Source organism: Tachysurus vachellii, chromosome 25 (genome assembly GCF_030014155.1).
Source record: "Tachysurus vachellii isolate PV-2020 chromosome 25, HZAU_Pvac_v1, whole genome shotgun sequence".
Taxonomy (NCBI): domain Eukaryota; kingdom Metazoa; phylum Chordata; class Actinopteri; order Siluriformes; family Bagridae; genus Tachysurus; species Tachysurus vachellii.
In genome coordinates, this window is record NC_083484.1 from 2,779,948 (window position 1) to 2,794,441 (window position 14,494).

The 14,494-nt window shown below is 42.0% G+C and overlaps 2 protein-coding genes across 3 annotated transcripts; one reads left to right on the forward strand and one right to left on the reverse strand.

Annotated features, from left to right (window-relative positions):
- Window positions 1-20: 20 nt before the first annotated feature.
- On the forward strand, window positions 21-5,338 carry zdhhc23b (zinc finger DHHC-type palmitoyltransferase 23b). 2 transcript variants are annotated; one of them, XM_060861252.1, is made up of 5 exons: window positions 22-209; window positions 1,313-1,495; window positions 1,846-2,553; window positions 2,954-3,121; window positions 3,550-5,338. In XM_060861252.1, exons 2-5 carry the CDS (start codon window positions 1,359-1,361, stop codon window positions 3,821-3,823), a joined length of 1,287 nt encoding a protein of 428 aa, XP_060717235.1. In that variant the 5' UTR covers window positions 22-209; window positions 1,313-1,358; the 3' UTR covers window positions 3,824-5,338. The 2 variants fall into 2 exon arrangements, with proteins under 2 accessions (XP_060717236.1, XP_060717235.1); XM_060861253.1 differs by lacking the exon at window positions 2,954-3,121 and having other exon boundaries at window positions 21-209.
- ccdc191 (coiled-coil domain containing 191) lies at window positions 4,709-14,352 on the reverse strand (the record flags this gene model as incomplete). The annotated part of the gene is made up of 16 exons (XM_060861135.1): window positions 4,709-4,880; window positions 4,958-5,112; window positions 5,421-5,573; window positions 6,196-6,339; window positions 7,476-7,577; window positions 7,667-7,749; window positions 8,394-8,491; window positions 8,755-9,137; window positions 9,980-10,229; window positions 10,312-10,502; window positions 11,808-11,940; window positions 12,445-12,847; window positions 12,944-13,066; window positions 13,436-13,571; window positions 13,656-13,694; window positions 14,272-14,352. Coding segments are annotated over 16 exons (2,646 nt in total), but the record flags the coding sequence as incomplete, so codon positions are not given.
- Window positions 14,353-14,494: the final 142 nt, after the last annotated feature.

Here is a 14,494-nt window from a genome sequence, read left to right on the forward strand (position 1 = left end):
CAAACATGACAGCATCCGGTCTGAGGTTATTCGGTACGTTCCTGGTGTATATCTGAGCTTAGAGAGAGAGAGAGAGAGAGATAGAATCTTAGACATTCGATCATGAATTCATTCTTCAAGCCGTGAGATATATCTGGGTCGAATTAAACCAGAGGTATGTGGAATGTTTTCGTGCGTGGAAAGAACAGTGACCTGGCAACCTGACACAGGTAAGCAGCGGTAATCGTGTGCGTTTGCGTGATGACGTCACTGTTTCGGCGTATTCTGTGATAAATAACATAGATATCTATGATAAATAACCCCTTTTTCTCCAACATTTCAGTCCATGTTGCACTGGAGTTTCACACTTCAGTGGTTTTTAATTAACAGACCTGAGCTTAGACTTTTAACTGGAATTCTAATTGTTCAATTAAAAAAACAAAAACAAAACTTGTTTCGACTCTCCTTTAGTGATTGACGCACTTTATCCTAACTTCCGGTTATAAGAGTCTTTTTGTTTGTTTTTACGGAAGTGACTTTACTTTACTTTACTTTACTTGCTCAAAAACTTCACTAATGTAAATGATTACAATTTAATGTACACTTCCTTTTAAAAGACGTAATAATACTGGAGAAATTTAGAAGATAATAAATTATAAAGGTACAAGTCATGGCTTAATAAACTGACTTCTGAATTGTTTTGCTGCCCAAATGATGATATGTAGAAATAAGTGTCCCAAAAGCTTTTCAGTAGATTTCTGATACATTGAACACCTTTTTTTTCAGCTATATTGCCACACAACTCAATATTAGGAAGAGGGAGTTTTTTTTTGACAATAGAAAGGAAGGAAGTAGAAAGGATTATCAGGAATACTGTATAATAGTTTGTACAAACTTTAAACGCCTCCTAATGGACACTATGATGCTATGGGACAAATCCCTGTTAGAGGAAATGTTTCACATTCTGCTCTAATTTATAACAACATTTGAGATCATTTTGTCGTATCGTACAGCTTTGTATTTTCTCAAAGGGATAAACATTGATCGACACCTGGGACATTTGAGTTGGAGGTGAAATATGTTGCTCAGATGAGCAGTAGAATCTTATGAGCTAAGATTGAACCCTGAGATTTTTGGCTCTTGGTGTATGATCTGATTGCTGAGTTGAGGCCATGCGATTGTTCAAGATTGAACGAAAGGTTTGAGTCTGAAATCCGAACGATTAAAGCAAATACTGGCAGCGGAGTAAAGGATGTGTAATAGATAAAGCTTTGGTGTGTGAACAAGCTGCTGAATCTCAATTAATTTCTGCTTTTTTCCTGTTTCCCAAAAGCTGAACGTTGACCTTCTAAGGGTTTTTGGATGAGCTACCGTCTATCATGAAGAAGCGAGCCAATAAGGCCTCGGAGCTGGACGATCCTTTGTGCTGCTGTGAGTATGTGGACCGACATGGTGGGCAGAGTCACATGGCAGCGTGCTGCTGTGACTGTGAGGATCTGGACGAGGCTTGTGACAGGTGAGAGAGGAGGGCTGGAGGGCTGGAGGGCTGGGATGGAGGGCCGCCACTCAGTGATGTAGCTATAAGATAAATAGGGATCATAGCAAGAGTGAAAAACGTATGACCTGCGGCCTCGGACTGGCCAAATAAAGCCTCTTAATCCGGCCCACACAATGAATTTTGAGTCCATGTTGTATGTTTAAAGTATTTTGTGAACGGTAATTGTACTGCAAGAAAAAAAACAACTATACTGTTACTTCAATAAGGGACATAACATAACATCCAGGAACATGATAACCACTTTCCAGATTGATTAACCACTACAAGCAGAAAAATTGCAACTATTATATTAAATTGTTGTTTCACAGGTGGATGAAGAGAGAATCCCAAAAGCCGGATTCGATATCTCGAGCGGCAGCCACGGTGACAGATCGTCTGCGAGTGCCCTGGATTTCAGGAGCTAAAAAAGTCGACCTATCCCTGATCCCACCTCTTATCCTACTTCCTATCCTCTTGCACATTGCTGCTCTTCATTACCTACTGGGTATCGTGGTCCTGACGACGCTACCCGGCATGGTGCTGTGGTATTACTACTTCACCCACCGCAAGAAAGGACGCACGCTGTTCTTCCTCAGCTTGGCATTGTTCTCCCTCTTCTATATGTACTACCTCTTCCTCACCGAGGTTGTGCCAAGAGGCGACGTCACCAACGTACAGCTGGGGATCATCACTCTAGGCATGGTCCTTACACTCACAGCCCTCGTGCACACCAAGAGAGGCCCGGGCTACGTCAAGCCCAGTCCTGCTGACACGCACAGCACAGTGACGTATTACAGCCTTCCCCCGGACGTAGACCCAGCCTACGATGACGGCTCACAACATCAGGTGGTGATCACCAATCGGACCGGTCCTGCCGAGCAAGCCGTTGAGTCCAGAGCTGTGGCAGGCGACGAGTTAGTGAAAGACCGCAGCAGGAGTAACTGGTGTCCATTCTGCAAGCTGGTGCGACCTCCGAGAGCCGGACACTGCAGGATCTGCTGCGCTTGTGTCCTACGCCTGGACCATCACTGTGTCTGGTGCACTTCTTTCACTACTTTTCTTACAGCATTGTCATTTATTAAAATGTATTATTTCAGGTATTATTATTAGGAATTATTAAAACAACAATATAATAAATAACATTATAATTTTATTACAGCTCTATTACACTAAAATGCAGCTCAAAGTGCGTTACACTTATAAAGCACAAGGCAAAGGATAAACAGCATAAGGGAAAATAAAACAAAATAGTAAATATAACAAAGAATATATCATTCTAAAAGAAATAATAAAGTAACCAAACATGTGAGCTTCGTAATTGCCAGAGATCCAATTAGGAGGAAAACAGGAGAGGGGAGAATTTTAGATCTACAGCATAATACAATTATACAAGTGAAAGCTGTGATTAAAATCTGACCTGTAGTGTCGCTTGGACAGGATTAACAGCTGTGTAGGTCAGGCCAACCATCGCAGCTTCCTACTGACGCTCTTCTTCTTCCTGTTGACCTCACTGTATGGGATCAGCTTGGTGCTGCGCAGTGTGTGTCCCACCCAGAGCCTCCTGACCGCCTTGTTCTACTGCCCCGATGTCTACAGTCAGTCCAGGTCTTAACCCTTTACAAAGCTGCTTTTGTTGTTTTGTTGTTTGCTTGTTTTTGAAATGAACCCTTTGCTAACCTTCATCGCCGTGGTGACTTTTGCTACGTCCAAGATGTTTTGAATGAACGAATGGAATAAAAGAGAAGTATTGTTTTTGCACTGGAGCCAGAACGAGACACAGTTCTAAATTTAGTGCCTTAATAAAATAAAGGTTAAAGTAATACAAATATTTAGTCAAAATACAACAAAAGTGGAAGGAAAAAAAAAAATCCCAAGTGAAACGGAATAGATTGAAGGTACAGTATGAAGGTTTATTGGGTGTAAGAGGTAAGTGTGTAAGTCTAGGGTAAAACTGTAGGCTTTCAAGATGTCAGCTGTCTTTAGTGACATGAATTCATCCATTATTAATAATCTAACGCTGTGTGTTTTACCAGCTCGGCCTTGTGCTTCACCTGTGCTTGGTACAGCAGCATCGTCACCGGAGGACTGTTTCACCTGCTGATGCTGCAGCTGATCAACGTCAGCACCAACGTGACAGAGCGCGAGGCTCGGGTTGCTCTGAGGGACAAAACGGGACGCAGTCTCATATGGGGCCTCATCATCGACACCGGTGTGTATTCGCACGGCTTCCGCGCCAACTGGATCGAATTCCTCACCATGGGTGAAACGGTGGAGCCTAAAGCCCTGAAACCTACAGATCTGGTGTAGACATTCTGCTGCTCAACATCTAGGCTTTAAAGAAGTGTGACTTATCGGAGCTCATGAAAAGCTGTCAGATCGGATTGAAGCGTTACGCACATGAAGATACACCACAGTCCCAAGATTAGGTCTATTCCTCTGGGTTCAACCGAGTAGCAGAAAGGTTTTATTTTTATTTTTGTCCACCAGGTGGCAGCAATATATTATATTTCATCTGGCTATAACCAAAATGTCTTATCAGTCTGGAGATCAAACTGTTCACCAGAGCCAACATCTGTGAGTCCAAAGCCATATAAAGTACACCATAAGACCATAACATTCAGAGCTGCTGTGTCTCTGTCGTCGCTGCACAGAATGTAAAGTAGTGTTGTCTAGACATCGTGTCATGATCTAGCTTGATTTAGTGCCTTGCTGGGACATGCGAAGGAAAAAATAAAAGAGACAGCCTACAACGCAGCCCTATCCGGCTGTAAAACTCCGACGGCATCACAGTGAATGTGAAACGACGACCGACAGATGTTGTGTGCGTGTCTTGTGTTTTTATATTGCTCATATGCACACGAGTGTTTAATATCTGTGTTAAACAAGCATTGGAATTGCAGTGTTTAAGAAATCAGGTAAGAACGAATACGTGAAGATTCGTCTCATTTCAAAGCCTTGTTAAAAACACACTAGCAACAAAATAAATAAATAAAAATGCAAGCTCAGAGAAGCACACAGGTTCCGTCTGTTTTTACCAAGCAGTGTTTGTTCTATCTGTGAACCATGATGCATCAGTGATAAGCTGCTCAGATTGATTGTGACACAAAAAAAAAAAAAAGAAAACATTTCCGAAAGACTGTTTTTTTTCTCTCCATGAATTCCAATAAAGGTTGAGATTGCGGTGATTTCTTGTTAGTTGTGTGACCCCAGGCTCCACATGGCGTCCAGCGGTGAGGCTCGGAAGTCCGGGAGGATCTCAGACACTTTGTGTCGGAGTCGATCTCTCCGCTCCTCTCGTCGTCTTTCCTCCTGCAGCATCTCCGGGAGACGCCGCCAAGCAGAGAAGCATCTCCTCAACACTCGCCTGAGGTGCACACAACATTAAGTCAGCTTGTAAAACTCACAAAAAGGCTTGCGTTTCGTCATGGTAAATTTGCTGACCTGGCACTGTGCTCATCAGCCTTTGTCTCTCTGTCCCAGGCATCCAGTCTCTGTTGGATTGCGTGATCCATCAGAACCTTAAACGCTTTCCTCTGAGTCCGAATCGTGTAGAAATGCTCAGCTCGTACCTCTAGTTCAGACTGTATATACATAAACTGAGAAAAGACACAAGGGTTAATCAGCATAGATGTCAGCATAGTTAACAACTCGACTATTCACTAATCTATTTTTTTTCCCCACTGTACAGTACATACAACTGTCTATTATATATGTGTTCATTTCTTATCATTGCCTATATGTTTACACTGTGGAGCTCCTGTACTAGAAAAAATTCCTCGTATGTGAAAACCTACTCGGCAATAAAGACCTTTCTGATTCTGATTCTGATTCTATTCTCTAAAACACTTCATCTGAAAAGTTAAAAAATGTAAAAGTAGCTTGATAAGTGCTGTAGATTCTTTACCATTTTCCAGCCGTATAGAGCTCGGCAGACCAGAATGCCCTCGTACAGTTGATCTGCACGTCTTCTTTTCTCCGCCAGGGCCTCGCTTGTTGTATGGAGCCAAAACAGAAGGCAGCGTCTCTGTAGAACCTGTGCGTGATGCTCCTCTGCTTTCTAGCAAAGATTTTTTTTTTAAAAAATCAGACATTACCATAATTACCATCATAGCCCGAGTCCTTCAGATTGGCAACGTTCCTTGTGTCTTGTGTATACGAGAGTGGCTGAGAAATGTCTCGCCCTCAGTAGGAGGGATAAACAGCTCTGTGTGCATCGAGGTTCTCTGAGACGATCAAGCGGTTTCCTGTTATTCGGTTTTTGGAAGGACGCGACGCTATGCAGACACCCAGCAGAGGAAATGCCAAGCCTGTCACACTCGTGTGTAATAAGTCTACGGATCAATAGACATCTGGGTTTTCAGACTGCGCCGGCCATCTGGTTGGCTGACACCGCTTGCTGCTTTGATGACTAATAGGATTTGGAGTTTACTTCTCCTTCCACAGCGTTTTCTCATCCAGCCACTGTCTTTGCTCGTCCATCATGATCACCGTGTGAACAGGTGTAAAAGCAGCGATATGAAGGGAACATCAGTAAAAAGAGGGACCGAACGCGGCGCCGTGTGAAAGGCGGCAGATGGGCTTGGTGAAGGATGTGTGTGTGAGACGGATGATGATATGTGGGGCTAGGAACGAGTGTCAAGCCACTGGGGAGGTGTGTGTGTGTGTGTGTGTGTTTTCACCTGTGCATTGGCATGGCTCTGCTCTACCAGTCGCCTCCACGGTGTCATTCCTCTGTGTAGCATCAGGGAACGTTTGTAGTGATCTCTTGCCTGCTGGAACAACTTTTGCTCCAGCGCTTTTCTCATCTGCTTCTCAATCTCCCTCTACACACACACACACACAGGTTTTTGTTTGTTTGTTTTTTTTAAAAAAATTTTTATTAATCTTAATTTCCATCTCCACATCTGCTGTATATGATTGATTGATTACCTTAGACACAAATTTATACCCTTAAAGTCTTGATTCTGATTGGTCAGAAAGTGTTGATTAATTTAAAAAAAATGTTTTTCATTCATTTTCTATATAACCTTCGTTACATCTCTTTCACAAGGACTCATATGACCAACAATGCAGAATCTGAGTCTAATCATAACGGAAGGTTTCGTGTAGTTGATCAGTTCTATTAGAGAATTTCTAGCTCCTATAACGTAAGTGATAAAAGGAACTACTTTGTTTTCTAGATGTGGAAAATTTGCTGTGGTGCAAGAGGAATAAAACTCTTGCTGTATATATATATATTAAGAAAGGTGCAGATTTTTGAAGTTACTCTGTGTTACCTGGCAACCCTGCTGTTCTTAGGCTTTGATATAATTTCTTTGCTTTTAGGATATTATTTAAACATCTTATAGATGACGCCCCGTGACCCGAGAGCCTGTGCCTATCTCAGGCGTCATCGGGCATCAAGGCAGGATACACCCTGGATGGAGTGCCAACCCATCGCAGGGCACACACACACTCTCATTCACTCACGCAATCACACACTACGGACAATTTTCCAGAGATGCCAATCAACCTACCATGCATGTCTTTGGACCGGGGGAGGAAACCGGAGTACCCGGAGGAAATCCCCGAGGCACGGGAGAACATGCAAACTCCACACACACAAGGCGGAGGCGGGTATCGAATCCCCAACCCTGGAGGTGTGAGGCAAACGTGCTAACCACTAAGCCACCGTGCCCCCCTTGTAATGAAATTGATCCGTCTTAAAAAAAAAAAATACAAACTACATCATTTAACTGTTGGAAGAGATTCGGTGTGTTGAGTGAATATTGTGTGCTTTGTTTTATAGGCCAGGAGACTTTACATGAGCCAGAGGTATAAAACATCAGCTGCTGACGGTTAAATACCTATTTATGTAGCTTTCACGGTTTCATCATAAAAATATTGAAGCGATAAAAGAAGCAACATGTCCTTGACAAGTCAAGAACACACACACACACACACACACACACACACACACCTCCTTCTTCAGTCTTTTCTCCTCCTTCCTCCTTTCTACCGCTTCACGCTTCTCCTCCTCTTCCTTCCTCAGTCTCTCCTCCTCATCCGCCTTAATCTGCGCCTGCGGAAAAACAACAACAAAAAAACGCTTATTGATTTGTTAATTCATGAAACGTATCTAATCTCCACCTTGGCCCTTCCAGTGCTCACCAGCTTCTCCTCCTTCCGCCTTTTCATCATCTCCACCACCTCCCTCCTGCGCTCCGCACGCTGCTGAGCTCGCTGTTCCATGGCTGAGAGAGAACGAGGCAGAGAAATCACCAAAGAATGAAAAGGTCAGGACAAAGGTCAGATACGGGATTATCAAGCAACGTCTCGGTTCAGCGTCTCAGCATAAGATGCGTCTCTGACTTTATCGTACGAGCCGCGTTCTTACATGAGCACCCGTTTATTTGGACAAAGGAAGCTTTCATAGCTGTGAGGATGAGGTTTAAGAGCCTTGTTCGTACGCCGTGCTTGTATACGGAAGCAGCTCTCGGCTCTTTAGAATCAGCGCACGCTCCTTTCTACCAGTTTCAGAGCAGATGTGGGAGTCGCTTAATACATAAATAATTAACTGCACAACTTTGGGCAAATATTTCTGGTGTGAGAATACACATTACCGTGACTTAGACAGAGACAAGAAAACAGCTGTGTGTGTGTGTGTGTGTACATTCACACCTGTATAACCCTGTGTGATCAGACCTCCTCTCTCATTCTCAATCCGCCCACATGATGCTAAATTCAGCCTGCGAGACTTTGAAGTGTGACTTTACTCATGGATTACTCTCTTTCAGAACAGCACGAAAGAATCTCTGTGCAGCTGTCAGCTCCAACGGAGAGGTCTGTGTGTGTGTGTGTGTGTGTGTGTGAGACTGTGAGTGTATGTAAATCTGACCTCGTACTGCAGGATGACGGCTGGCCAGACGACTGTCGTATTCTTTGGGGGCCGGACGACCGGTGCCGCTTTCATCCGAGGCTCCTTTTGATCTGGGGCTGTGAAATAGAAGAATAACGTACTTACAAAGCCTTCTTTCTTTCTTCCTCTGGATTTCTTTCCCTTTTACAAAATGCATCAGCCATAATGAATTCAAGGTGTTCGATCAATGTCGTCCATCTCCGCTACGAATTCGTTTGTTACGCAACGCAGGCCTAGCTAGATCTTGATAGAATTTATTTACATATTTATATATTTATTTGTTTTGCAAAAATCGTCTGCTTTGGGATTTCTACTGCATAACAGATGCTGGAGTTTGTACCTGGTCTTGATAACACTCTGAGATGCTGAGGGTTTGAGCTGGACGGTGAGCTGTTCAACCTTTTCTGCTTCCTGTTTGAGTTCCAGAAGTTTCTGTCTCTCTTGAAGCTCAGAGATAATGTCCTGCTGTTCTTTAAGAAGGCGATTCTGCTCTGCGATGGTTTTCTGCTGAGCCGCGTGCCGATGCTCAAACCGTCCGCCGGGCATCTCGGCACTCTGACAGCGGGTGGCACCCTTCAATCTCCGTCCCTCCTGAACCTCAGCTAAAGAGAGTACAGTGTGATGACGAGTCATTTGCCAGGCCTGAATGGGCGGGGCTGTCGTCCTGTCAGTCAGTGTGGGTAGAGTTGGAGCTGAGGTGGCTCTTTGTACCGGTGCCTGTGCCTAGAGTTGATACAACAGTAGTAATTTTATAGAGATGATTATTTTAATGTTGCTCTGGGGTTTGTAAACAATTACGCAGTCTGGGATGTCATGCGTCTTCTCTAAGAAGGTTTCTTTTAATATTATTATTATTTTTTTTTCTTTATTAACTCCGTCCTTCATGGCACATTGAACACAAAAAAAAAAAACACAAAAAGAGCGGGAGACGAAACTAACTTAAGTCCAGAGGGGCAAATTATTACTGCCTTTGAATATTTAATGAGAAGTCTTTTCTGCTGAGTAAAGAAAACAAATAAGCAGTAGGTGTGAGATACAGCATGTTCTCAATTATCCATGACATAGATAGATAGATAGTACGTAGATATCCGACAAAGGAATGAAGATTAAGAAACATCTTGCGCTTAAATAATGTATAAAAACAGCATTGGTTTATGCATTACACAATAAAATCTATATGTAGGTTTGTGACATTAAAGCAAAAATGTGCATAAGGGAGGAGAAACCTAATGTATGCAGATGACAGGTTTATAATGTAGTCTACATACAGAGGGGTGTTATAGTGGGGCTGCACTGCATCCTCTCATTACATGCAACGGATATAAAATGTTTATACCCTCCTGTAAAAATGGCAGGATTTTGATGGCATTAAAACCATTGTGTCAAAATTTCCAGCATCAATGTGGAAGTACAGTTTGTAAAAATTAAACAAAAAACATTTTACGGAAAATTAATTAATTGATTCTATTTATTATTACTATTCTGTTGTAAATAACTTTATAAACAAAATATATGTTTGATATTATTTAACACTTATGTATATCAGTTGATGGATATTAACTCACCAGCTGAGCGGTGGTTTCTGATTGGTTCACGTTCTCTGGCTGGACTGTTATTGGTGGTTCAGTGCAGTTGCGTTTTGTTAGTTTCCCTGAAGCAGCTGCATCGATCAGGGCCTCCATTTTCCGCCTGGTTTCCTCCCGCTGGCTAAATAGCTTCTTTCGATCTTTCTCTGTTCGGCACCACAATCTCCAATCGTTCAGGCAGCGCCTCAGGAGCCGCCTTCGATTGCTCTGCTCTGCTAGCTGACAGCGTCTGAGGGGAGACGAGACGCACCTCGTATTGAAACCTCAGAACTAACCCAGAGCACAGTCCTGTGTGTGTGTGTGTGTGTTACCTGTTCTCCAGCCTCAGTTCCTCCTCCATCCTCTCAGTTTCTCTGTCTCTTCTCCTCACCCACAACAGCACCCTCCACACCCGCCACGCCCTCAGCTGCCTCCTCCAATCACAAAATGCTGCTGCTTTAACAACCTGCACCCTTTTCTCCAACACCACTGAGTACCAGATGTAGAAGTGCTTCTGCATACACTGGAACACACACACACACACACACACATCCAGGTAAATCCTTGTATCTTATTTTGACCCGAAGTTCAGCTCAATCATAGCAAACTGTTCATATGGTGAACTTTTTTGATTAGAGCCTGAAAGGGACGACGGCTTCTAGCTGCTACAACATAAGGAATCGGTTTATTGCACTTGGGACTATAAATGGAAAAAAGGTATATATTGGTTTTTAATAACAAAATATGGACATTTACATTTACGCCATTTGGCAGGTGTTCTTATCCAGAGCAATATGCAATAAAGCTTTTAAGTCTCTATCAATGTATACATTAAGACTGGTTCACTAGGTTACAGACTTAGGATACAGTTAACCTAATCTCTGTATATACACGTTTTTTCATGTGTTTCAGGAAGATGTAATTCTTCACCCAGTGTTTGAAGATCACAGCACCAAAGCATTTCAGCATTTCATTATTTATTATAATGCTATGATTGTTCCGCATCTACTGTATTGCATGTCTAATTGGTCTCAGGCTTGTAAAACATCGTTAAAATGACTAGAATCATTATATAAAAGGGCGATAAAAATTCATGCTAAAAAGCCTCGTCAGTACCATCATTGTAATGTACTGAGTTTTGAGAACCTCATTAAACATAACCAAATTTCTGCTTTATTTAAAATTATCCATAATATCGCTGCTCCCCCTTTGAGAAAACTTGTCACACTAAATTCAGATAGACTTAACAGAGCCACTCGGTCGACAGTCAGATGAGAGTGCAGCGTTCCAAGATGCAGAACCACTTATGGTCAACATTCGTTTTTTTATAAAGCAGCAAGCCTTTGGAACACTCTTCCAAATGATATTATTTTATGTACAAACTCTAGCACATTTACACGCCTGACCAAACAGTGGCTATTAACAAAGCAAACTTGTGAGCACTAAATGACTGTGATATGAACAATGTAGACTGTGAGTGAGTGTGTGTTAGATTCATGAAGTGGAGAGTGTTTTTATGATGTGAATGAAGTACGTTTTTTTTTTTTTTTTTTTGTATAACTTCTGTTAAATTATGAAGTGGAGAGTGTTTTTAGTGATTTTATTGATGTGAGTGAAATAATGTTTCCATGTATGATACTGTATGTATTTCATGACCTTTTGGAAATGTAACATCTCTCTAGGGACTGCAGGTGGAAATTAGCATTTTTTTGCTATAACCTGGCACATGACATCTCTTCTTTCTTAGACTAATGTTCTCTGTGCATTGCCCCTGATTAAGTACAAATAAACTCATTCATTCATTCATTCATTCATTCATGTTCCTTACCTGCAGGTTGAGAATGTGGGCTTTGGCCTCTACTACTTGCTCTCTGTGGCACAGCTGTCTCTGAGTGACAACGTCAGGTTCTGGTGTTATGGCGTTCTTGACGGTGATCTTTTTCTCTTTTGTCTCTTTTTCTCTGTTCAGAAATGTGTGCAAAGATACGTTGTCTTTATGAGCTGCTCTAGGTCTGTCAGGATTACAGCTGGTGATACACTGGTCTTACACAAGGCCTTGTGTAAAAGATCATATCAACAATGTAATAATACACACATTACACACACGATGAATTTCTGTCAGACTTAAAAAACAAAAGTAAACAACTGCAATAGGAAACAACTCAAATTCCGTTATAATGCTATAATTTATATATATATATATATATATATACAAATATAGCTGCTATAATGTAAATAGTAAAAGGAGATAACTTGTTTTGTGGATGTAGCTACAAGTGGATAAAGTGTACAATGTGTTGTACTTAAATAATAAAAAAAGTATAGTTATGGTAAAGTAATAAACTTAGAGTAGATTATTATTTTTCTGCATTAATAATAATTAATAATAATCTGTATTCAATAAGTCATTATGTGCTACACATGACAGATCTGCTCTTTACATGAATCATTACATGATTACGAACCTCTTTCGTGCCTTCTGCTGCATGCTCCTCTTCTCCTGCATCTCTCTGCGCAGACGCACCACTTCCTGCTGCAAAAGTTCCTCCTGTCTCCGAGCTTCCTGTTCCCTCCTCCTCTGCTCCTTGCTCTCTAGCTGCTTAGCCTTCTCCAGCGCCTCCCTCCGAGCCTCCTGCTCCCTGTGCTGCTGTTTCCGTGCTGCTTCCCTCTGCGAACGCCGCTCCTTTACCTGCTTGTGGCGCATCTCCATGGCGACTGTCGGGTCAAGGCCTCTTTTCTTTTCCTTGTCCGTGTCCTGACAGAGGCTCTGTACCGTCTCACAGTCCATCAGGTCTGTTTCCATCAAGTCCTGGAGGAAGTGGTGCACCTCAAAGCTCTCATCTTGAGGCTCAAGCTGGGAATATATATCTGAAAAAAGAAAGACGGGGAAAATAATCAAATGTGAGCCGTTAACATTGTTTCTTTTCTTTTTTTTTTTTTTTTATATATCACACACATCTGTACCGTGAAAGTTTCTGTAGTTTAGCCTTTCAGGTTCCTCTTCACTCTTCTGCTCTTCCTCTTCCTCATCCATTTCAAGCTCTTGGCGCAGCTTTTTCTTCATCCAATCATCAAGAATAATCTGAGCTGTGGGAGGACAACAGAGGAGTACAAATAAATCCCTCAAAACGAAGCACTTAATAAAGTTGTTTTGTAGACGTGTAGTCATATATGTTCAGTTGCTTTTAAGGATGTTTTTAGGAGGAAAGAGGAAACCAGTGAAGCTGTAGGAAACCCATGTGGACACAGTGGGAAACCGTTAATACTGTAAACTCGGGTTATCTGTGAAGCAGCAACGCTACCTGCAGTGCAGGACTGAAATATTGCCTAAAAAATCAGCTTTGGTAACAAAGTAACCCACAACATCTATCACTTTGCTATTAAAAAATCGTTGGTATAACTACAATTATTAAACCTAAAACAATGACTAATAAATGAGAGTGTGTAAATATGTACCCTCGCTGTATGCATCATCATGGTCCTGGAGCTGGTCCATGCTTTCCAGGGCTGCAGCACGCCTTGGTTTACCAGCATGAGGTTTCTGAGATGAAAACACCTCAGATACAGCGAACTCCGAAGCCATCTCGACTTTCTGCGAAAAGTGAAAAATGAGCAGATCTGTCATTCTGTGAATATTTATATATTTTTTTTGACAAACACAAACTGTCACACTAACCTTCATCCACGTGCGTATATTACCATCAGTCGGACGCATCTGCAAAATCAGTCGTAATAGTTTGGGATTAGAAATAAAAAAACGTGGCTGGAGTTTATCTTGTCTTTTTCTTCATAACACCTTGTTTAATATATTTGTCTGATAATGGATCTGTCTAATCTCAGAGACATGAAATGAACCACACCGTAAGCCTCTACAAAAACACAGGATTAACCAGTATGGAACCAGACTCAACATCCAGCTTGTTTTTTCCCCTACATGTTGTACTAGACGTTTGATCAGGTTTACGAAGGGGGGGAAGTGAACGATTCAAATTCTGGGGTTTGTATAAATGGCTGATTAGCGCATTATGCAAATGTCAAAAACACAGAGCACATAAACATTTAGCAGACACCCTTATCCAGAGCGACTAACATTATTTCACGTTTAAATACATCTGAGCAATTGAGGGTTAAGGGCCTTGCTCAGGGGCCAAGCAGTGGCAGCTTGGTGGACGTGGGAATCAAACTCACAACCTTCCGATTGGTGGCCCAACACCTTAACCTCTAGGCTTTACCTTTACGCTTCTACAGTATTTTGCTGCTGTGGTTCAACACGTGATGGAGACTAAACTTGCCTTGGAGCTTGTTTGGGTTCCAGGTTTTGAAAATCTTTTCCAGGGAAACATCTCCGACCTGTGTGATGACTGGGCCTTCTTTTAGGTCATCAAGTTCATCTAACATTACAAAGACACGGAGTTCAGCCACGTGGTACACAGTAAATTAAACGCTGTACTTAAACTAAATAAACAATGTCACGTAAAACAGTAGCAAGCTTTTAAGACCTAAATCTAGTTACCT